General features: G+C 45.2%; 3 protein-coding genes across 3 annotated transcripts; 2 read left to right on the forward strand and 1 right to left on the reverse strand.

The window, feature by feature from the left end:
* Window positions 1–15,926: 15,926 nt before the first annotated feature.
* LOC147957784 (uncharacterized) lies at window positions 15,927–17,117 on the forward strand. The gene is made up of 3 exons (XM_087532401.1): window positions 15,927–16,003; window positions 16,163–16,379; window positions 16,455–17,117. Exons 2-3 carry the CDS (start codon window positions 16,173–16,175, stop codon window positions 17,115–17,117), a joined length of 870 nt encoding a protein of 289 aa, XP_087388527.1. The 5' UTR covers window positions 15,927–16,003; window positions 16,163–16,172.
* A 714-nt stretch (window positions 17,118–17,831) lies between these two features.
* Window positions 17,832–20,983, forward strand: LOC147957785 (uncharacterized). Its single transcript, XM_087531852.1, has 3 exons — window positions 17,832–17,917; window positions 18,028–20,760; window positions 20,842–20,983. Exons 1-3 carry the CDS (start codon window positions 17,832–17,834, stop codon window positions 20,981–20,983), a joined length of 2,961 nt encoding a protein of 986 aa, XP_087387978.1.
* Window positions 20,984–24,194: 3,211 nt separating this feature from the next.
* On the reverse strand, window positions 24,195–24,893 carry LOC147957786 (uncharacterized). Its single transcript, XM_087531803.1, has 2 exons — window positions 24,636–24,893; window positions 24,195–24,557 (listed from the first exon to the last, which is right to left on the reverse strand). The coding sequence occupies exons 1-2, from the start codon at window positions 24,795–24,797 to the stop codon at window positions 24,249–24,251; spliced, it is 471 nt and encodes a 156-aa protein (XP_087387929.1). The 5' UTR covers window positions 24,798–24,893; the 3' UTR covers window positions 24,195–24,248.
* Between the last annotated feature and the right edge of the window lie 433 nt (window positions 24,894–25,326).

A 25,326-nucleotide genomic window follows, 5' to 3' on the forward strand; every position in this document is an offset into this window, starting at 1 on the left:
GCCATCCTTCTTATCCGCCAAATACTTGGGGCAGTTCCGCTTCCAGTGACCAGTCTGCTTGCAGTAGAAGCACTCAGTTTCAGGCTTAGGTCCAGACTTGGGTTTCTTCTCCTGAGCAGCAACTTGCTTGCTGTTCTTCTTGAAGTTCCCCTTCTTCTTCCCTTTGCCCTTTTTCTTGAAACCAGTGGTTTTGTTAACCATCAACACTTGATGCTCCTTCTTGATTTCTACCTCCGCAGCTTTCAGCATTGCGAAGAGCTCGGGAATAGTCTTGTTCATCCCTTGCATATTATAGTTCATCACGAAGCTCTTGTAGCTTGGTGGCAGTGATTGGAGAATTCTGTCAATGACGCAATCATCTGGAAGATTAACTCCCATCTGAATCAAGTGATTATTATACCCAGACATTTTGAGTATATGCTCACTGACAGAACTGTTCTCCTCCATCTTGCAGCTATAGAACTTATTGGAGACTTCATATCTCTCAATTCGGGCATTTGCTTGAAATATTAACTTCAACTCCTGGAACATATCATATGCTCCATGACGTTCAAAACGTCGTTGAAGTCCCGATTCTAAGCCGTAAAGCATGGCACACTGAACTATCGAGTAGTCATCAGCTTTGCTCTGCCAGACGTTCATAACATCTGGCGTTGCTCCAGCAGCAGGCCTGGCACCCAGCGGTGCTTCCAGGACGTAATTCTTCTGTGCAGCAATGAGGATAATCCTCAGGTTACGGACCCAGTCCGTGTAATTGCTACCATCATCTTTCAACTTTGCTTTCTCAAGGAACGCATTAAAATTCAACGGAACAACAGCACGAACCATCTATCTACAATCAACATAAACAAGCAAGATACTATCAGGTACTAAGTTCATGATAAGTTTAAGTTCAGTTAATCATATTACTTAGGAACTCCCACTTAGATAGACATCCCTCTAATCTTCTAAGTGATCACGTGATCCAAATCAACTAAACCATAACCGATCATCACGTGAGATGGAGTAGTTTTCAATGGTGAACATCGTCATGTTGATCATATCTACTATATGATTCACACTCGACCTTTCGGTCTCTGTGTTCCGAGGCCATATCTGCATATGCTAGGCTCGTCAAGTTTAACCTGAGTATTCTGCGTGTGCAAAACTGGCTTGCACCCGTTGTAGATGGACGTAGAGCTTATCACACCCGATCATCACGTGGTGTCTGGGCACGACGAGCTTTGGCAACGGTGCATACTCAGGGAGAACACTTCTTGATAATTTAGTGAGAGATCATCTTATAATGCTACCGTCAATCAAAGCAAGATAAGATGCATAAAAGGATAAACATCACATGCAATCAATATAAGTGATATGATATGGCCATCATCATCTTGTGCTTGTGATCTTCATCTCCGAAGCACCGTCATGATCACCATCGTCACCGGCGCGACACCTTGATCTCCATTGTAGCATCGTTGTCGTCTCGCCAATCTTATGCTTCCACGACTATCACTACCGCTTAGTAATAAAGTAAAGCATTACATCGCGATTTCATTGCATACAATAAAGCGACAACCATATGGCTCCTGCCAGTTGCCGATAACTCGGTTACAAAACATGATCATCTCATACAATAAAATCAGCATCATGCCTTGACCATATCACATCACAACATGCCCTGCAAAAACAAGTTAGACGTCCTCTACTTTGTTGTTGCAAGTTTTACGTGGCTGCTACGGGCTTAAGTAAGAACTCATCTCACCTACGCATCAAAACCACAACGATAGTTCGTCAAATAGACTCCGTTTTAACCTTCTCAAGGACCGGGCGTAGTCACACTTGGTTCAACTAAAGTTGGAGAGACAGTCTTCCGCAAGCCATCTATGTGCAAAGCACGTCGAGGGAACCCGTCTCGCGTAAGAGTACGCGTAAGGTTGGTCCGGATCGTCTCACCCAAGAATACCGCCGAACCAAAGTATGACATGCTGGTAGGCAGTATGACTTGTATCGCCCACAACTCACTTGTGTTCTACTCGTGCAAATAACATCAAACCATAAAACCTAGGCTCGGATGCCACTGTTGGGGAACGTGGTAATTTCGAAAATTTTGCTACGCACACGCAAGATCATGGTGATGCATAGCAACGAGGGGGAGAGTATTGTCTACGTACCAACGCAGACCGACTGCGGAAGCGATCTCACAACATAGAGGAAGTAGTCGTACGTCTTCTTCCCGATCCGACCGATCCAAGCACCATTACTCCGGCACCTCCGAGTTCTTAGCACACGTTCAGCTCGATGACGATCCTCGGGCTCCGATCCAGCAAAGCGTCGAGGAAGAGTTCCGTCAGCACAACGGCGTGGTGACGATCTTGATGTACTACCGACGCAGGGCTTCGCCTAAGCTCTACAACGATATGACCGAGGTGGAATTTGGTGGCAGGGGGCACCGCACACGGCTAAGGAACGATCAACAATGATCAACTTGTGTGTCTATGGGGTGCCCCCTGCCCCCGTATATAAAGGAGCAGGGGGAGGGGTTCGGCCGGCCAGGGAGAGAGGCGCAGGGGGAGTCCCACTCCTACCGGGAGTAGGACTCCCCCCCAATCCTATTCCTAATAGGACTCCTCAAGGAGAAGAGAGAAGAGAGGGGGGCCGGCCCCTTCTCCTAGTCCTAATAGGACTAGGGAAGGGGGGAGGCGCGCAGCCCTTGTGGGCAGCCCCTTTTCACTTTTCCACTAAGGCCCAATAGGCCCATTTGCCTCCCGGGGGGTTCCGGTAACCCTCCCGGTATTCCGGTAAAATCCCGATTTCACCCGGAACACTTCCGGTGTCCAAACATAGGCTTCCAATATATCAATCTTTATGTCTCGACCATTTCGAGACTCCTCGTCATGTTCGTGATCACATCCGGGACTCCGAACAACCTTCGGTACATCAAAATGCATAAACTCATAATAACTGTCATCGTAACGTTAAGCGTGCGGACCCTACGGTTCGAGAACAATGTAGACATGACCGAGACACGTCTCCGGTCAATAACCAATAGCGGGACCTGGATGCCCATATTGGCTCCTACATATTCTACGAAGATCTTTATCGGTCAGACCGCATAACAACATACGTTGTTCCCTTTGTCATCGGTATGTTACTTGCCCGAGATTCGATCGTCGGTATCCAATACCTAGTTCAATCTCGTTACCGGCAAGTCTCTTTACTCGTTCCGTAATACATCATCTCACAACTAATATATTAGTTGCAGTGCTTGCAAGGCTTATGTGATGTGCATTACCGAGAGGGCCCAGAGATACCTCTCCGACAATCGGAGTGACAAACCCTAATCTCGAAATACGCCAACCCAACATCCACCATTGGAGACACCTGTAGTACTCCTTTATAATCACCCAGTTACGTTGTGACGTTTGGTAGTACCCAAAGTGTTCCTCCGGTAAACGGGAGTTGCATAATCTCATAGTTATAAGAACATGTATAAGTCATGAAGAAAGCAATAGCAACATACTAAACGATCGGGTGCTAAGCTAATGGAATGGGTCATGTCAATCAGATCATTCAACTAATGATGTGACCTCGTTAATCAAATAACAACTCTTTGTTCATGGTTAGGAAACATAACCATCTTTGATTAACGAGCTAGTCAAGTAGAGGCATACTAGTGACACTCTGTTGGTCTATGTATTCACACATGTATTATGTTTCCGGTTAATACAATTCTAGCATGAATAATAAACATTTATCATGATATAAGGAAATAAATAATAACTTTATTATTGCCTCTAGGGCATATTTTCTTTTCTTATTCCTCTCATGTTCGACGACCCTCGACCCCTCGGCGACCCTAGACCCCCTCTCGACCCCCTCTTCTTCTCCCTCTTCTAATTCATTTGTTCATATGAATATACAAACATTTTCATATTTACAATAATTAATATTACCAAAAAAATCTATGAACAGAAAAAAATCCTAATTTTTCTAAAAAACTATCTTTTGCATATATACATGAACATAGATATATACACAGAGAACATATATATACATATATATATAAAACAAGCATATATATGAAAAAAAAGCATATATATGAAAAAAATGCTAGCTAGGGCGCCGGCCGGACCAGAGGAGGACCGCGGAGTCGGCGGCGAGGATGGCGACGGGGCAGTGGGCGCGCGCTTGGGGTAGGAGACGCGGGCGACGGCGACGGCGGGCCGGGGCGGCGGGCGTCTGGCAAGGGGCCGGCGCGGGCGACAGCGAGGGCGGGACGGGGCGGTGCGCGTCGGGGCAGGGACGAGGGCGACGGCGACGGGGGCGGGCCGGGGCGGCGCGCGTCGCGGGCGACGGCGACAATGGGCGCGGGCGACGGCGACGATGGGGGCGGGCGGCGTCGGGGCAGCCTGGCGGCGTCGGCAACTGCAAGTGCAAGATGAGAATGAAAAATTTCAAAGTGTGGCCTTATATAGCAGAGGCTTTAGTCTCGGTTCGTGGCAGCAACCGGGACTAAAGGTGGGCATTAGTCCCGGTTGCTTCCACGAACCAAGACCAATGGCCTCTTTTCGGCAGCCCAAAGGGTGGGAAGCAAAGCCCATTGGTCCCGGTTGGTGGCACCAACCGGGATTAAGGAGGGCAATGGTCACGGTTGGTGCCACGAACCGTGACCTATGCACCCTTTAGTCTCGGTTGGTTCCACCAACCGGGACCAATGCCCTTGTGCGCCCCGCGCCCAAAAGTTTAGTCCCACATCACTAGTTGGCAGCGCCCAACACCAGTTTATAAGCTCTGCTGCCTCCTCCCTCTCGAACTCCTCTGAACTGAAGGCCTATGGGCCTAATTTGACACTGCTTTGCCTGTGGGCCTATTGGGCCTTCTGCGGGCCTGAATCCTGGCCCATGTAGGGTTTCTAGTCGTATTCTGGCCGTGGAGGCCCAGTAGGTGGCATTTTTTGGTTTTTTCTTTTTTATTTCTACATTTTTTGGTTTTTTATTTTTTTATTTCTACTTAAAACTAAATACTTACAGTTTTTTAGTGATTTCTTTTTTCTTTTAGGTCACAAAAATTATAAACTTTCTGTTAGTGCCATTAGTTTTAAATTTTAAATAGTTTAAATTTGAATTTTTAAAAATTTGTGTGAATCACTAGTTTATGAATAACTTTACTATAAAATTAGATTTTTTTTCTATTTATTTTTTATTTCTACTTACAACTAAATACTTACAGTTTTTTAGTGATTTCTTTTTGCTTTTAGGTCACAAAAATTATAAACTTTCTATTAGTGCCATTAGTTTTAAATTTTAAATAGTTTAAATTTGAATTTTTAAAAATTTGTGTGAATCACTAGTTTATGAATAACTTTACTATAAAATTAGAATTTTTTTCTATTTATTTTTTATTTCTACTTACAACTAAATACTTACAGTTTTTTAGTTATTTCTTTTTGCTTTTAGGTCACAAAAATTATAAACTTTCTGTTAGTGCCATTAGTTTTAAATTTTAAATAGTTTAAATTTGAATTTTTAAAAATTTGTGTGAATCACTAGTTTATGAATAACTTTACTATAAAATTAGAATTTTTTTCTTCTTTGCTATTTATTTTTTATTTATACTTACAATTAAATACTTATAGTTTGATTTTAGGTCACACAAATTATATTCTTTTTGCTATTGAAGAATATTATAGTTTTATTTTAGTTGATCATAACATAATATTTTAATTGATTATTTTTATTTTCATAAAAGTTTTGTAGTTCATTCTGTTTGCTATTAATTCATTCTTTGAGCTAAATGACTCTGAAATTGGAAAGCATTTCAAAATGAACTCTGAAAAGGTTGAAAGTTGGCATGGTATCATCATTTCACCCACATAGCAGGTTCCAAAAAGTAGAGAGGGTTACGACAAAAACTTGATGCACTTCGTGTACAAAATGGACAATCACTTTCGAAGTATCAAAGTTTCAAACCATAAGACATGAAAGCATTTCAAATGAACTCTGAAAAAGTTGAAAGTTGGGATGGTATCATAATTTCACCCACATAGCATTTGCTTATTGCGGGAGAAAGTCTTCACTTTTTCTTCGCTTGTGTCATTTGCTTATTGCGCCGTAACCATGGATAATCTTCATTGTTTATCAGGATGCTTGGGTCAGCCTTGACATTGAAGGGAGGAATTTCATGAAACTTTTCATAATCTTCAGACATGTCTGTCTTGCCGTCCACTCCCAGGATGTCCCTTTTTCCTGAAAGAACTATGTGGCGCTTTGGCTCATCATATGATGTATTCGCTTCCTTATCTTTTCTTTTTCTCGGTTTGGTAGACATGTCCTTCACATAGATAACCTGTGCCACATCATTGGCTAGGACGAACGGTTCGTCAGTGTACCCAAGATTTTTCAGATCCACTGTTGTCATTCCGTACTGTGGGTCTACCTGTACCCCGCCGCCTAACAGATTGACCCATTTGCACTTAAACAAAGGGACCTTAAAATCACGTCCGTAGTCAAGTTCCCTTATGTCCACTATGTAACCATAATATGTATCCTTTCCGCTCTCGGTTGCTACATCAAAGCGGACACCGCTGTTTTGGTTGGTGCCCTTTTGATCTTGGGCGATCGTGTAAAATGTATTCCCATTTATCTCGTATCCTTTGTAAGTCAATACAGTCAAAGATGGTCCCCTGGACAACAAGTACAACTCATCACAAATAGTGTTGTCACCTCTGAGACGTGTTTCCAACCAACTGCTGAAAGTCCTGATGTGTTCACATGTAATACAGTCGTCGCATTGCTCCGGGTGTTTGGAGCGCAGACTGTTCTTGTGTTCATCGACATACGGGGTCACCAAGGTAGAGTTCTGTAGAACTATGTAGTGTGCTTGAGACCAAGAATATCCGTCCCTGCATATTATTGAGTCTCTTCCAAGAGTGCCTTTTCCAGTCAGTCTCCCCTCATACCGCGATTTAGGGAGACCTATCTTGTTAAGGCCAGGAATGAAGTCAACACAAAACCCGATAACATCCTCCGTTTGATGGCCCATGGAGATGCTTCCTTCTGGCCTAGCGCGGTTACGGACATATTTCTTTAGGACTCCCATGAACCTCTCAAAGGGGAACATATTGTGTAGAAATACGGGCCCCAGGATGAAAATCTCGTCGACTAGATGAACTAGGACGTGCGTCATGATATTGAAGAAGGATGGTGGGAACACCAGCTCGAAACTGACAAGACATTGCGCCACATCACTCCTTAGCCTTGGTACGATTTCTGGATCGATCACCTTCTGAGAGATTGCATTGAGGAATGCACATAGCTTCACAATGGCTAATCAGACGTTTTTCGGTAGAAGCCCCCTCAATGCAACCGGAAGCAGTTGCGTCATAATCACGTGGCAGTCATGAGACTTTAGGTTCTGAAACTTTTTCTCTGGCATATTTATTATTCCCTTTATATTCGACGAGAAGCCAGTCGTGACCTTCATACTGAGCAGGCATTCAAAGAAGATTTCTTTCTCTTCTTTCGTAAGAGCGTAGCTGGCAGGACCTTTATACTGCTTCGGAGGCATGCCGTCTTTTTCGTGCAAACGTTGCAGGTTCTCCCATGCCTCAGGTGTATCTTTTGTCTTCCCATACACGCCCAAAAAGCCTAGCAGGTTCACGCAAAGGTTCTTCGTCACGTGCATCACGTCGATTGAGGAGCGGACCTCTAGGTCTTTCTAGTAGGGTAGGTCCCAAAATATAGATTTCTTCTTCCATATGGGTGCGTGTCCCTCAGCGTCATTCGGAACAGCTAGTCCACCGGGACCCTTTCCAAAAATTACGTAGTGTAAATCATTGACCATAGCAAGCACGTGATCACCGGTGCGCATGGCGGGCTTCTTCCGGTGATCTGCCTCGCCTTTGAAATGCTTGCCTTTCTTTCGACATTGATGGTTGGTCGGAAGAAATCGACGATGGCCCAGGTACACATTCTTCCTGCATTTGTCCAGGTATATACTTTCAGTGTCATCTAAACAGTGCGTGCATGCGTGGTATCCTTTGTTTGTCTGTCCTGAAAGGTTACTGAGAGCGGGCCAATCGTTGATGGTCACGAACAGCAATGCCTTAAGGTTAAATTCCTCCTGTCTGTGCTCATCCCACGTACGTACACCGTTTCCATTCCACAGCTGTAAAAGTTCTTCAACTAATGGCCTTAGGTACACATTAATTTCGTTGCCGGGTTGCTTAGGGCCTTGGATGAGAACTGGCATCATAATGAACTTCCGCTTCATGCACATCCAAGGAGGAAGGTTATACATACATAGAGTCACGGGCCAGCTGCTGTGATTGCTGCTCTGCTCCCCGAAAGGATTAATGCCATCCGCGCTTAAAGCAAACCATACATTCCTTGGGTCCTTTGCAAACTCATCCCAGTACTTTCTCTCGATTTTTCTCCACTGCGACCCGTCAGCGGGTGCTCTCAACTTCCCATCTTTCTTTCGGTTCTCACTGTGCCATCGCATCAACTTGGCATGCTCTTCGTTTCTGAACAGACGTTTCAACCATGGTATTATAGGAGCATACCACATCACCTTCGCATGAACCCTCTTCCTGAGAGGCTCGCCGTCAACATCACCGGGGTCATCTCGTCTGATCTTATACCGCAATGCACCGCATACTGGGCATGCGTTCAGATCCTTGTATGCACCGCGGTAGAGGATGCAGTCATTAGGGCATGCATGTATCTTCTCCACCTCCAATCCTAGAGGGCATACGACCTTCTTTGCTGCGTATGTACTGTCGGGCAATTCGTTATCCTTTGGAAGCTTCTTCTTCAATATTTTCAGTAGCTTCTCAAATCCTTTGTCAGCCACAGCATTCTCTGCCTTCCACTGCAGCAATTCCAGTACGGTGCCGAGCTTTGTGTTGCCATCTTCGCAATTGGGGTATAACCCTTTTTGTAATCCTCTAACATGCGATCGAACTTCAGCTTCTCCTTTTGACTAATGCATTGCGTCCTTGCATCGACAATGACCCGGCGGAGATCATCATCATCGGGCACATCGTCTGGTTCCTCTTGATTTTCAGCAGCTTCACCCGTGGCAGCATCATTGGGCACATCGTCTGGTTCCTCTTGATCTTCACCAGCTCCCCTCGTTGCAGCATCACCGTATTCAGGGGGCACATAGTTGTCATCGTACTCTTCTTCTTCGCCGTCTTCCATCATAACCCCTATTTCTCCGTGCCTCGTCCAAACATTATAGTGTGGCATGAAACCCTTGTAAAGCAGGTGGGAGTGAAGGATTTTCCGGTTAGAGTAAGACCTCGTATTCCCACATTCAGTGCATGGACAACACATAAAACCATTCTGTTTGTTTGCCTCAGCCCCATCGAGAAACTCATGCACGCCCTTAATGTACTCGCGGGTGTGTCTGTCACCGTACATCCATTGCCGGTTCATCTGCGTGCATTATATATAATTAAGTGTCCAAATTAATAGAAGTTCATCATCACATTAAAACCAAAGTGCATGCATAGTTCTCATCTAATAACATATAGCTCTCCAGAGCATCTAATTAATTAAACCATACATTGAAACTATGTAAAACATTTCAATGCGAAAACAAATGCGATCATAATCGCAACCAAGGTAACAATTGATCCAACGGCATAATGATACCAAGCCTCTGTATGAATGGCATATTTTCTAATCTTTCTAATCTTCAAGCGCATTGCATCCATCTTGATCTTGTGATCATCGACGACATCCGCAACATGCAACTCCAATATCATCTTCTCCTCCTCAATTTTTTTTATTTTTTCCTTCAACAAATTGTTTTCTTCTTCAACTAAATTTAACCTCTCGACAAGGTCGGTTGGCATTTCCGATTCACATACATCCTAGATAAATAAAATCTATGTCACGTTGGTCGGCATAATTTTCATAAACAATAAATGAACCAATAGTTATAAAGATAATATACATACCAAATCCGAATCATAGACAGGACGAGGGCCGACGGGGGCGGATACCAAAACCATCGCACTATATAAGGTGCAATAAAAATGTAAGAAAATGATACAAGTATCTATCTAAACATACAAGTAAGAATATTTTTCCTTTCAGAAAGAAGATAAGAACAAGAGGCTCACCATGGTGGTGTCGGTGATGAGATCGGCGCGGGTGATCGACGGCGGTGAAGACGGGGACGGGGCGTGACGGACCGCTAAATCTAGACAAATCTCGAGGAAAATGGAGCTTGGAGGTCGAGCTTCGAGAGGAGAAAGCTTAAGTAGTGTGGCTCGGGCATTCCATCGAACACCTCATGTGCATAGGAGGTGAGCTAGAGCACCACAAAGCCCTCTCCCCCTTGGCCAGAAAAAACAGAGCACTGTGCTCTGCTCTTGCGCGAGGGGGTATATATAGGCACCTCATTGGTCCCGGTTGGTGACATGAACCGGGACTAAAGGGCAGCCTTTGGTCCCGGTTCAAGCCACCAACCGGGACCAATGGTGGTGGGCCAGGAGCGAGGCCCATTGGTCACGGTTCATCCCACCAACCGGGACCAAAAGGTCCAGATGAACCGGGACCAATGGCCCACGTGGCCCGGCCGGCCCCCTGGGCTCACGAACCGGGACCAATTCCCACATTGGTCCCGGTTCTAGACTGAACCGGGACTAATGGGCTGATGCGGCTTGGACCATAGCCATGTTTTCTACTAGTGTCTGCACGTGTAAGAGGATCTGATTCATGTGAAGGGCTTCAGATGGATGTATTCTTTTCTTCCTGCATTATATTTCTTGCTCATTGGTTGTTAGTGCTTAGCTTGTACTAGTAGCAGCGGCAAAAGTACAAGAAGGGCTTCAGATTTCTCATTTGTGCAAAGAATAAGTTCAGTCAATCCTGATTTAGACAAGTAACATTTTTTTTTGAAATAGTAGAACATGCAGTCCTTTTACAAATGAAAGAGAGGCAAAGAAAGTGTTGAACAAGAACAACTATCAGCACAACATGTTGTGAGTTGCACATCCTTTTTTGCATTCATTTTGAAAAATGACCCCTTCTCAGTTGCTTGTCACGCTCGGCCACTGGTTGCAGGTCTATGTTCCAGTGGAATCGTTGATTTCTAAGGAGGAGAGGAAGAGAATACAGGGGACCGCGTCTTCAGATTCTCAGGTAAATGCTCTGCTCCTCGTTTTTATTTTCACATCACTGATTGGCAAAAATTGTGCTTGTGTCTAACACATGCTTAAATTCATCAAGAAACAAAATGTTCGTGATCTGAATCTCACATGCTTAAATTCGTTGAGAAATCAGGATCCTATACTTCATTAATTTGTCTAGACGAAATACTTATTATTATGATTTGTAATTCCATTCACATGTTTCAGGGTCCGGTCATAGTGGCTTCAAGCTTTATTTTTAACCTTCTTGCAGTAATGGATAATTACAAGAACATTCCTCAATTCCTCTATGGCTTAAGCCCATCTCAGATGGAAATGTTTAAAACTGACGACAACCCTTATAATGAGCAATATTGCGAGATGTCTTTTAGAGAAAATCTGGATCGTGGGGTGACTCTGGCTGTAAACTGAACTTGGTTCAGTTAAAAACTGCACTGTCAAATCTGGACAGCAAGCTTATATCTGAAAAATGAGTTAGCTAGGCTCAGAATTTCGAGTTGGCCCCTTTACATAAGTTTTAGATAAAGTTCCAAGGTTTCTTTAGAGTATTTATTTGTGTCGTTTGGATGTACGGTTTGAGAGCAGCCATCAGTTTAGTTTGCTGTCCCGAAATATATGTTCCTGGGTACAGTATTTTGATATGGTAGATTAGGCCCTGTTAGAGGTGGTATTAAAATAAAGTTACAACATGACAATTTTAGAGGCTGTTCTGTAGATACTTAAACACATATCACTTGTCAGGTTTCGTTCGGTATATTAAATCCTATGAAATTATCAAAGTGGGCTGTACTATGTTGGACAGAATTTTATGTTTGGACTTGGGTGAATGTAACCAGACTTATACTCTCAGATTTTGTCATAGTTGATGGTGTGAGGACTTATAATGTGATAAAGTATAAACGTTGTTGCAACACCAAAATCAGTGAAATATATTTCCTTTTTTTTTGTTGTTGATGACAAAATATGTTCAGAGTTCAGTTCTTTTCTTATCAGCAGCAAAAACGACTACATATTGTACAATGGGCATGATGGATGTTGCAGGTTCATTGATGACAAAATATATTTCCTTTTTTTGCTGCTGATGACGAACGTTTTTGCTGCATATGTTCAGAGTTCAGTTCTTTTCTTATCTGAAACTAACATATTTTACAATGGGCATGATGGATGTTGCAGATTCATTGATGACAGCCAAGGGTTCATGCTCGGAAACGACTACATCTTGCTCCATGTTGTCGGCTCAGCTGAAGTCCTTAATCATGAGGAGATGGGACACGTCGATTGTTAGAGTACACTTGACAGGTGCATTTTGTGAAATTCTAGCCAAAAGATTGATAGCATGCTTGCCTGCTTGTTCTTTTCAGTTCAAAATAAATGTTCCTTGTCTTATTGAATCCAAAGTAGCTAGCGGAGATCAAGTGAAAGGTTGTTGATTGTCCCAAAGTTCTTTCCTCTACAAAAGAGTGTAATCTTAACCAATGATAGTTTCCAACATGCAAGGACGTGACCACAAAAATCTACTCTGGAGAGTTGACAGAGGGAGCACATGCTAAGTTGACTTTTTCCTACGGATTTGCTTATCGTGAAGATGCTTGCAAGGATGCAGAGGGAGCGGATCATTTGGAGAGATGCCAATGTTTGGTGTTTTTATGCATTTTGGTTTGCTTGTAACTGTGTTTGCACTAGCTGGGAGTAAGTGACTTGGCAAGAAGTGTAGGTGTTTTAATTGAAGGCCTGAAAACCATGACAATTCTTGGATTAGTAATGATGTGTGATGCTGCTGGTTTATTGCAATGTGTTTGTTTTAGTTGTTGGAATTGTATGCATAGAATGGAATTGGTGGCTTTTATTTTTTTAATTCCTAATTAGTTAGTAGTAGCGTGGGAAAAACCAAACACGCTACTACTACTTCGTTAGTAGTAGCGTGGGTTTGAAACCGGGCTACTACTAACTTTTTAGTAGTAGCGTGGGGAAAAATCAGCCGCGCTACTACTATTTCATTACTAGTAGCGTTGGTTCGCATCCGCGCTACTACTAACTTGTTAGTAGTAGCGTGGGTTTACCCGCGCTACTACTAATTATTAGCTGTAGCGCGATACTAGTAGCGCCGGTACCCGCGCTGCTAGTAGCCATTTTACCCACGCTGGTAGTAGCCTTTTTCCTAGTAATGGCATTACAGACTAGGCTCGACGGAGCGGCTAGTTTCTGCCGGCCAATTTATATTTCGATGGCGCGCGTGCATGCTCCGGCGACGCACGGGGCATTGCGGGGAGAGGTGCAGGGACCTACACATGGGCGTAGAGGCATGCAGTAGGGAGGCCACACCCTTTTGAGTGGTGCCGGTGGTCAGGGTCAACGCCATGGTCAAGAACTCGAGATAGGTGGCGTTGCACGCACGACAGTGACGGTGAGCGGTGTCTCACATGGCGGCAAGAGGCTACGGGGCACGGGAAGGAAAGGAAGGAGATGGGAAGCGGCTTCATGCTCACCGTTATCATGCTGAAGGGGTCATTGAGGCTGGGACACAATGGCGGCAGGCGATTACCCAAGTAGGGGAACATAGGATGTGTGGATCGTCTCTGCGGTGTTTTGGAGCAATTCCTAGCACGGGGATGGTGATAGCAATGTGGAAGATCAAACGATGGCATGCGGACAACTGATGGTGCGCTGGCCATCGAATCATGGGTACCAAATGTTTTTTTCTTTACCCGAACTACATAAAGTAATCAAAGAAAAATAGCATAATTCTTTCATAATTGAAAGATAAATATACCAATGCAACAATAATTCAAATATCTATATCTATACTTCTATATAGTGTATGAGCTTTGGAATTTTGAATCCTAAGCCTGAGAAGCAACTTGAGCCGTTCATGAGGGTCAATCCTATGACTCGGAGCGAAGGGATTTCGCGCCTATAGTAGCAGGGTATCATCTCACTTTATTCCCGAAAATTATAGACCCTCCCGAGGCATTCACTGTAGGTCATGTGGATGGGAGTACTTGCAAGGCCATGCGTAGGCAAAACGACGTCTCTATAAGCTGAAATAAGCTGAAATAAGCCTGTCCCCAAAGCCTTCACCGGATTTACTAGGCCGAACTGCACATAATATGACAGAATTAACAGCACATTAGAAATCGCCTTGTGATTAGAGCATACACTAGCTTCAAATGTATCTTTTGTTATGTATATTTTTCTCAATCTTTTGAGCGTCATAATTGATGCAAAGGCCAGGGTCCATCATTTTTTCTAAAAAGTTACATAAACTTTTTTTCTAGGAACAAATGTAACTACGAGATTTTTTTTTATGCATTCCTAAACAAATTAAGTGCATCGGTACCCCATTGTAGTACTGGTTAATAAATTATGATAATTATCACAAAGAGCCTTATATACACACAAAACAAGACGGCGTATTCCTTAGAATTTCCATCGAAACACATGAATTAAAACTTTGCACGTGCTATGCACGTACGAACGTACTAGTAATCATTATATTCCAACATAAAATTTTGAAATAAAATAGTTCAAATTTAAATTGAACTTATTCTGACACATGTTCTAATTGTCCATATGAAACACTATACGATGCTCAACCAGATCATTTTGAAGTTGTGTATGAGTTCCTTGATTGTGAACCTGGTAATGCATTTTGAGACATTATTGAAATGTTGTCGGATTCTACGGTGGAAGCTGGATAGGATCATCCATCTCTTGAAATTCCAACCTTGGTGAACTCCCCCGCCCTCATCCTCTATAATTATGTTGTGCATGATCACATAAGTTGTCATGGTCTCTGGTTTACATAATTTAGCAGGTCTGAATCTATTGTGTTTGCTTAAATATGAACAAGGAGAAGACCCAAAAAATGCTATTATATTTGGTCGACACTTGCCGAGCATGGTGTCCTACGATCGGCAGGGGCGCAGTGTACCTGGGCGGCAGCCAGATCATGGTGGAACGGTGGAGTAGCCAAAGGCGTGCGAGCATTTGGGCGTTCGGAAAGGCTTAGACGGCGCTCAGGGTGATACAGTGAGCTGTCATAGTCCCAAGTGCGTGGATACAAATCACAGGATGATGAACGGGTGGAAAAACCGAGGGGACCATATGAGTTTTTTGGTGGGTGACAAGTCAGAGTCCGATGTGGTCTTTGTTCGGACTACCCTAAACCTCTCAAGTTTGGTGTCGTCTAGATCGATTTGTATATTTTTTATGAACCGTGTTAAATGGCTAAAAGTGTTCGGAGATGTGACGAATAGGTGATCCGGAATTTGCTCTTGCAGTTGCAGCTAGCCTCTATCTGACCCCGCAGAAAAAAGCACATCTAGATGTGCTCCAGTTATTGCACATCTAAGTGACTCAATCAAATTAAGAAAAAAGACTAATGAAAATGCTTGCACGAATCTTCACATAGAATCAATGGCATAGGATTTAGATATGCAATACTTAGGGCACATCTACATGTGCTTTAGCAAAACTGCAGAAGAAAAAAACTACCCTGTATCATTTTTTTTTTGCGCGAAAAAACTACCCTATATCCGAACCGGCCGACCGGTCGGGGTACGCAAAGGAAGTTGCCTTTCAAACCAAATACTCGAGTGCTAGTCGAACTCAGTACGGGCAGAAAAATCTCGAGCATATTTACTCTCACTTCGGGCCTCGGATCGGAGTTTTCTGTAGTCTCTTATCCAGCATCGATCTACACCAACGCCGATCGCCGCTCGAGGACGACCAAGGAAGATCAGAATCGGCCATCGCCATGGAGATCTCGACGGAGGAGCAGGACCTGGCGTCTTACCGCCGCGACTGGGAATCCTCCTACGGCGCCGAGCCCGGCCCCTTCGAATTCTACAGTAAGTATTAGTATATTATACAGTCTGCTCATCCATGATCCATCCACATCCGGTTCTCGATAAGGTTTTCTTCTTCCACCCGCCGTACGCCTCGACAACAAGCAGAATAATGCTTCGTTGAAGGTCTGAAACCTGGGCTGATCTGAGATTTTGCTGCAGCGAGCGTGAGAGCCATGCTCTTCACATGCAAGCCCACCCCCGCGCACGCGGGCCCCGAAACCTGCCTGCAGATCTTCTCCATCGAGGTCACGGAGCTCAGCGGGGGCCTCCAGTGGCCGCTCGAGGTCTACGGCCTTGTCGCCACCCGAGACTCGGTGGATCATAATCGCAACGTCATCTTCAGGCGCAGGAGGGAAGCCTCCCTAGTCCTCACTCAACAGGTCTGTTTTTCCTCTGAACCATCATCTGTAGCTGACATCAACTGATCCATTAACGAGTGCAAATGATGCTTGCAGGATCCCTTCTTGAAGCTCACAGGCCCGTCCCGCGCCGTTGTGTTCGCCGGCCCCGTCGACATCGAGGTCCAGCTCAAACTCAAGGGCAGAACCACGGAGCGCGAAGACGAAGAGTTGATCTCCAAAGTTTTGATATATGGACGTGATTTCGGCTGTGAAAATTTCGTCGACGCAGGCAACCGCCACCTCGCGCGCACCACCTGCTCCAGCAGTCGCTGCTCGCTGGAGCTCACCGCTGCTGCACTCGCCCGGGCGATCGAGGCCACCGTCATCTCCGCCGAGGTCACCCAGGGCCGGTGGCCCAAAACCTTAGGAATCCGCATCGTCGTCTCCGGCACAGCCAGCGCAGACGACCACGACCAAGACATCATACTGCTTGATGCTCGAGATGCTGCATTTCGCGTGGATCTCGCCGACGGCATCATCGCCCTTACCCGGCATGTCGTGTGCGTGGAGGAAGGCGGGAGGCTGAAACTTTGCATAGAGGCCTACAGCAAGAGGACCGGATGCATGTACGAAAAATCTGGGGTCACGGAGCTAATGCCCAAGAGGTCCTCCGCCACTATTGCCGTATGCAAGCTTGCCTTCTGCACGGTTAAGTTCGTCGTTGGTTGGTCCTGCCTCGTGCCCAAAGTGGGTGACCTGATGAAGTATGGCATATGATGCAACTAGCCATTTACTAGTTCTCTTGTGTCAAAAATGTGGAGTGAATGTGGTTGATGTCGTCACAAGCCATTGTTAGATCAAGTATCCAAGACCGCTATATTTTGTTTCTTTGTCTTCATCAAAGCTTTAATAGCTCCACTAGACCACTATAGCCCGCTATCGCTTTTGGAGAGTTCTCCCACTAAAGTTAGGGTTAATTATCCTTTTGCCTTCAGTGGTGTCCATGTGCTCAGTTTTGCTCTCAGATGCGAATTGTTCTCAGTTTTGCCCCTAGTCCGAGGCTCCGAGCACAACAACTATGACGAGGCCAAACGGCCATATTTGAGTCCATTCCATCCGCCGGCGTTAGTGATTGTGGGTCCGTAGCTTACACGTGGGACCGCATGGACGTGGGTCCGGAGCTGACATGTAGGCCCGTGCAACTAAATCCCCAAATCATTGGCAACCCATCTGCCCGGTCGGCTGTCCTGCGCCGCCGCCGCCGCCGCCACCTGCGCCGCGGCCAGCACCTGCCCCGCCACCAGCTGCACGGCCTGCTCTGCCGCTACCTCCCTGCACCTATGCTCCATGGCTACCTGCGACGCCCACCACCTTCCTACGACGCCACGGGTGGGGCGCCCGCCACCTGCTCGATCCGTGCGCCCGGCCGGAGCGCTCAAAGGTGGGGGCTGCTGGAGCTATTTAAACTAGGAGGAAGAACCCTAGGGCGAAATGGTGAGCAGCGGCGACCCCGGAGTATTTGGCGAGGCAGGCATCGGGCCGGAGATCCGCCGCGTCCACGACTGGGTTCCCGAGGGGTAAGTATCGCCTCTTATTTAGATTGAGCTTAGTTGTGCATTTGAACACTCGATTCGAGTAGGTTTGCCCAATTAGTGTGCTGATTGCGTCTCTGTTTTTCGCCGGTTAGGATGGAGTTGCGGTTTGCTTTCATGGTGCACATTAGAAGGGACCGGTACATGTTCGATGCAAATGATAAGAAGAAATACCAAGGAGCTTTTGATTATCGGTTGCCAATGGCTAGTAATTGGAGTTTCAGACAATTTGGGCAGGTAATTTGTAGCCAATATCCTTGGGGTTTGCTTGATGAAGTGGTATACAAATACTGTGATGGGGAAAATAATTGGGTGACAGTTAGTAATGATGAAGAGCTAGCTACCATGTTTGTTAGGCATAAAGAGAAAGATAATTTTCATGTGAGGCTGCAAGTTGATGTGCTTGAGCAGGCATTTGGACCTAGGATGGCGGGTGCAACATCTCGGGGAGAACCAAGTCGTCGTAATGGCATCTCTAGCCAGAACAGTTCAGTTGGTGCACAGCGACGTGGTGGCTCGACAAGTGTGGGCAACAGTAGTAGGGTCCTCCTTGAAGTGGAGCCTGATGGCTACAATTCTGGGGTTGATGAAGAGAAGCTATATTCTGATGTTATTCGGAATTTACGACGGGCACCTCGGACTGAAAATCAAGATGAGGCTCACAATGCAGTCCGTGTGGATGATGACGCGATGGGTGAGGACGAAGACCTTGCAGCTATTGAATGGGACCCTTTGAACCCTCATATGGAAGACGGTACAGTTTTTGCATCCATGAATGAGTGTAGAAATGCACTTGTGACATACTGCATCAAGGTAGAACGTACTTTCAAAGTTGACAAGAGTGATCAAGTACGTTACAGAGTGCACTGTCCGACTGAAGGTTGTCCATGGAGGCTGCTTGCATCTAAAATGCGGAATAGCACTAATGTTCAGGTCAAAGTGAACCCTTTTAAGCACACATGCCAGGAATCAACCCTTAGGAAGGATACAATCAGTAGAGCCAAGTCAAGATGGGTGGCAGAAAAAGTAAAGAAGTGGGTGAAAGAAAACCAGCAAGTGGGTCCAAAGGAATTGCAGAAGAACATCAAAGATAAGTTCAAGATAGATTTACCATACATGAGGTTGTTCAATTGTAAACAACATGCTATGGATTCTATTTATGGTAACTGGCAGGAAAGTTTTCAATTGTTGTATTCATTCAAAGGTGAAGTGGAGAAGACAAGCCCAGGTAGTATTGTAGATATTGATCACCACACCGTGGAGTACACATTCAAGGGAGTGACAAAGACCAAAGAATGCTTTAGGAGGGTTTTTGTCTGCTTTGAGGCTTGTCGCCGGGGTTTTTTGGCAGGCTGCAGGCCTTATTTGGCTATTGATGCCACTTTTCTCACAGGGAGGTTTAAAGGACAGTTAGTAGCATCTTGTGCAGTTGATGCACATAGTTTTGTATTTCCAGTTGCCTATGGTGTGCTGGAGACAGAGTCTGAGGAGAGCTGGACTTGGTTTTTGCATAATCTCCGCCGGGCTATTGCACATCCCAATGGGTTGGTCATTCATACAGATGCCTGCAAAGGTTTAGAAGTGGCCGTGGATAATGTGTTCCCTGGAGTAGAGCATAGGGAATGCATGCGTCACCTTGCTGCAAATTTCATGAAGAAATTTAAAGGAAAGGTGTATACCGACAATTTATGGCCAGCATCTTTGATATGCAGTGTGAAGAAGCACAACTACCACTTGAGACAGTTATACATGAATCCCAAAGTGAAAGAATACTTGGAAACACACCACTCCAAGTTATGGGCCAGAAGCCAATTCAGTGAAGTGAGCAAAGTTGACTATGTGCACAATAATCTAGCAGAGTCTTTCAACTCAACGATCCGGAAACTAAAGGGTCATTATGTGGTGGATTTGCTTGACAGGATAAGGATAGAATACATGCAGAAATTTCATTATCGTGCAGGAATAGCCGAGGCAAAATTCATGGGCCACATTAGTATCCCTGCCATGATGAATGAACTGAAGCAGAAGACAACAGGCTTGGAAATGAACATGACTCTTTGCTCGGGTACCACAGCAGAGATATCATATTTGGATAAAGAGAAGAGGGAATGGAGATATCCAGTGGATTTAGAAGCTAGAACTTGCAGTTGTAGGCAATGGCAGATAGCTGGGTTGCCATGCATTCATGCCTTATTTTTCATCACTTCTCTCCCAGGTCCAGCAGGGAACATACAGCAGTATGTGCATGATTACTACTCTGTTGCAAGGTTCAAAGCCACATATGCTTATGTCTTGCCTGCTATGGAGGGAAAACAACAATGGGACATGGTGGACCCTGGATTCAAGCTTTGCGCTCCAATTCTGAAGAGAGCAGCAGGTAGACCAAGGAAGAGTCGAATCAGACCTCGCAGTGAAGGAGCTGGACTTGGAGCAAGGAAGCGTAAGTGCACAAGGTGTGGTGGGTCTGGTCATTTTGCTAAGTATTGTGACAACACAGTAGATCCAGCGTTCGGAGAGAGTTTCGATGAAGGCTTCGATGAAAATGTTGGTCAGCAACTGGTTGCCTCAACAGATGATGAAAATGATGGTCAACAGCCGGTTGCATCAGATGAGGATTTTGCCAAGGTTCCAAATGATGATGGTCAACAACCGCATGATTTTGACGATGATCCAAAATATCCTCCAAATAATGATTCAAGTGAGGCTACAAATGGTGATCCAAGTGAGGCTCTAAATGGTGATCATGGTGATCCAAGTGAGGCTCCAAATGATGATCCAAGTGAGGCTCCAAATGGTGACCAACCTTGTGTTGTTGTGAGTTCTGCTAGGTATGTAAATCTTGCAAGGGTCAAATACTACTGTACATCTATCACTTGACATGATCTCATTACCGTTTATGTTTTGCACAGCTCTATGGTACGTTTGAAGAAGACGCGCAACGTACCGACAACCAAGAGAAGAAGAGAAGAAACAATGAGCACAAGGTGCACGAGGAGCAAAGTGATGGTAAGAAGCTCAAGGAACAGACAGAAGCCCCAACGCTATCTATGAATAATTATGAAACATTATGAATAAGGGATGATGTTGTATTATGAAACATTTATCACTTGACATGTTGTATTTCTGTTGGATGATGTTGGACCTATGTTAGAAGTATGTTTGACATGATGTTTGAATGAGCACATGGTTTTTCCTTTTTTGATTTTTTTGAATTTTGTTTTGCTCATTTAATAAATTCTAGTCAAACCAAACTTTGACCAAGATTTAAACAAGTCTAAAACATCAAAATGAAAAACTAAGCCTGGATACTTCTTAGTTAATCCAAAATGAAGTTGTGGTCAGCTTTTTGAAATTTTCATGAAAAATGTGCTAAAAAGAGGGGTCCAAAGGTAGGGTAAACGGCCTCATTTCTAAGCAAAAAAAATTCCACCTTGTCTAAATCAGCCAAATGACTTTCCTACACATATATTCTATATGTACAGACTATGTGCGCTGGTTTTTCCATTTTTTGCTTTTTTTTAAATTTGTTTTGCTCATTTGAATTCTGGTCAAATTTAACTTTGACCAAGATTTAAACAAGTGTAAAACATCAAAATGAAAAACTAAGCCTGGATCCTTCTTAGTCACTCCAAAATGAAGCTGTGGTTAGTTTTTTGAAATTTTCATGTTCATTTCCCCAAAACACTTCTCTTCACTTCATACAAGAGAGGTTGAGATACTCGAGATATCATACAATACACATGAACTTATCATTTAAATGTATGTAAAGCTTGTTTATCAACTTAAATCGTTAGTATATGACATAAGAAGACTATGTGCGCAGGTTTTTTATTTTTCTGATTTTTATTTAATTTATTATGCTCATTTGAAATCTGGTCAAACATAGCTTTGACTGCTCCAAACCCCTCCCAAACCCCGCTAACCCTAGCGCTGAACAAGGACCGTTCATCTAACCCTAGCGGCGATCAAGGGCCGTCGATCTAACCCTTCTAGAAGGAATCTGCGGGGAGGAGGGGGGCGATCCGCGAGATGCAATCTGATTGGCTGGGAGACCCATTGTTTTTTTAACAAATACCGGGCGCGCTGGATGGACCGTTGGGCCGTCTCGTGCTCTGGGCCTCTGAAACCGCAGTAAATAGCCCGTCTCAGCCTTTCCAGGCCTTGCATGCATGGAGGCGGCGACGTGGGTTTGCATGCACGGGAGGCGGCGACGTGCATGCATGTGAGCGAGGCGAGCGAGGCGCGCTAGGTGAGCTAGGCTAGCGAGGCGAGCTAGGTGGTTCAGTGCAGTGGTTCAGGGCAGCGATTCACATGCACCGCCCGGTCAAAGAGCTATGCAGTGATTCAGATGCACGCACGCGTCCCATGCATCGTTTTGTGCAAAAATTTAAGTGTGCAAAACGTAACGGATACACACACGCCTCCGGATTCACACACGCACCGTTCTCATCCTCTCTCTTCCTCTCCCACGCACAGGCCTATAAATGGGGTGCCTCTCTTCCTCTCCCACCCACAAGCCAGATCCGATCCTCTTCAACTTCAAACACCCAAGCGACCGAGCCCTCCCCAAGCGAGACCAAGTGAAGATGCAGTTCAACGGGCCGACCTTCAACCGTTCGCCTATCGTGCCGGAGCTGCGCTACCCACCGGGCGTGCTCGTGGAGAGGGAGCTCTGTGTGTGGGCTATTTCAAGGTGGAGGGGTTCCGTCGAACTCACCCGCGCCTTCCTCAGAGCCGGCTATGCCCACCTCCCACGGGGCTCGCCAAGGATGTTCACCCTCAACGAGGTTCGTGACCGCGGCGGCATCCTCCTACTGCTCACGGTCACCTTCACCAACCCGTTTTACGCGCGCGAGCTCCTCGGCCAAGTCTTTTGGTGTGGCTGTGAGGCCATCTTCTTCACCGTCTACAACATCTACACCAACTACGAACGCATCTTCCCCACTCCAGGCCAGATGCACTCCCTTCCCTACGACGACGAGGAGGAGGTGTGAAGATGAAGACGGTGTTCAAGGGGCGCGCGCGGCCAAGGTGGAAGAAGGAGGTCAAGATGAAGATGTTCAAGTCCGGAGTCAAGCTCGTCATGTTTCGTTTTTTATTTTGTTGCTTTTCTATGTCGTGTCGTGTCGTGTCGTGTCATGTTTCGTCATGTGTCTGTGAACTGTGAACTTATCTAAGTTATTGCAATGGTACGGTGTGTTCCATCTTATCTAAGTTGTTAGGGTTTATTATGTGTGTTAAAAAATGTCCATGCCCAAACATATCATTTCTTCCCTAAACAAGTCATGAAGTTCGAGAACTTGTGGTTTTCATTAATGAAAATCGGAGAGGGTGAGAAGCCCTCTGTTTCATTCAAACAAAAAGTCATGAACTAACATGCAAATTTATTCCCTTTAAATCCTAAACCAAGTGCCACTCTATCCCTAGACCAAGTGCCACTCTGACCAAAATCATGTGGTAGTGCAACATACATTTTCAACCTTCCAACCCTCCAAAATTTAAGTGCAAAACAATGGAAAAACACTCTCACGCGTGTCCAAACATTCACGGTCTCACTATTTTAAAAAAAATCAAAATCTCACTATGTATACCTTCCTTCCCTATCCATGTCAAAGTCTTGCCATCTGTCCTAGCGGTTACCAGTGCAGCCCTAAACACCACAAACCCACGCGGTCCTAGGTTCGAGTCCCCAGCCGCACCAATTTTTTGTGCATTTTCCACCCTTCATTTTTAGACAAATTATGCTTTTCTCAATGTAATGCCCTTAAAAATTATTCATTTATTTTGGCACCTGGCGTAAACCTCTACCAGAGCTGAGGCACATTTTCCATGACATTTTGGTCTTTGATTTAAATCACGGTGTATTTGAATTGGATTAATTAACAGCTCTAAAAAATTTCTAACCTTAATTGTTTGGCTCCGGAATAATTCAATTAGCTTCCACAAAAAGTTCCAGCATTATGATTTACTGCCTAAATTAAATCAGAACAGAAAACAGAAAAATACGCAAGAGAACCCCCCAATGGGCCTAATTGGATGCAGTTGGCCCATTAGTCTAGCCTGCACTTGGCTCTACGCTCTGAATTTGGCCCAAGAGCAACCTTTTTTTTGGACAGAAAGGCAGAGCAGAGAGCTGCATTTCATTGATCAAAAGTTTCTGAATTCCTAATTTCTTCTCTTTTTTCCAACATATTTAAATGTTGGTCACTTCTTCTCTTTTTGTTTCAACATTTAAACAACCTTTAAACAACTTTAACCAACATTTAAACTAGGTGGATTTCTCAAACAATTTCAAGATTACAAATTCCTCCATAATTCATGCCTTTCCATACATTTTCAACATTACAACCAGTGCGATTACCATACCTACAAATGCCCAAAAGTATTTGCAAATGGGTATTGGTAGTGCTTGATCTTCAAGCTTCCTAACCTTCTTCTTCAACATCCTAAGCTCAACAGCTAGCTCTCTGTCAGTGCGTGGTTCGCCCTCCATCCCTTCTTTCGGAGCTCGTGGTGCGGCCACTGCCGTTCGTGGCAGCATGCGCAACCATTCTTCATGCTCTTTTTGCAGTTCATTCATTAGAGTCTTGGCCAGAGCATCGACCCAAAGAAAGAAGCATGTCACCTGCATGAACACCAAACAGATCAACCCATTGCTCAAAGATCCCGACCACGAAAATGGTGCAATTGCCCTGATTCTTACCCCATTCTCGCTGCACACATAGAACGGACGATTCTGGTTCCTCGGTGTCTGAGAAACCCTCCGATCAACGCCCGCCCGGCACCGCGGACAGACGAAGACAGGCATGTCCACACGCGCCCGGCTCTGCATCCGCGAGGTGGCGCGGGAGCTTGAGGAAGACATGGAGCTCGGAGCCGAAGGGATCTCAACGCCGCCGCGCCCTCCACTGCTAGCTTCCCACCGCCGCGCCCTCCACAGCTAGCTTCCCGCCGCCGTGCTCTCTCTCTCTCTCTCTCGCCGTGGTCACTGTCGTGCTCTCTGTCGCCGTGGTCACCGCCGCTGTCGCCCGCTTATATAGCACACCCGCCAACGGCTCTCTGCTCAACGGCTCTCTGCTGGGTCCCACAAGCCACGCGTGCAACGGTCTGAATAAAATTGACCGTTTCTGTCGCCTGGTCCCACCTGTAAGGGCCGAGTCAAAAGGTTGACCTGACGGAGACGGCAGAGTTTACGGAACGAGTCGGTGCGCACGGACTAGGGGCAAAACTGAGCACAATTCGCATCTGAGGGCAAAACTGAGCACATGGACACCACTGAGGGCAAAAGGATAATTAACCCCTAAAGTTATGTATGTTTAACGCTAAATTGAAAATGACACTAATAACCCGCTATTTTCTACTACAGTGTTAAATTTGGAGTCAATTAGCCCGCT

Source organism: Triticum urartu, chromosome 7A (genome assembly GCF_056163025.1).
Source record: "Triticum urartu cultivar PI428250 chromosome 7A, HENAU_Tu73, whole genome shotgun sequence".
Taxonomy (NCBI): Eukaryota; Viridiplantae; Streptophyta; class Magnoliopsida; order Poales; family Poaceae; genus Triticum; species Triticum urartu.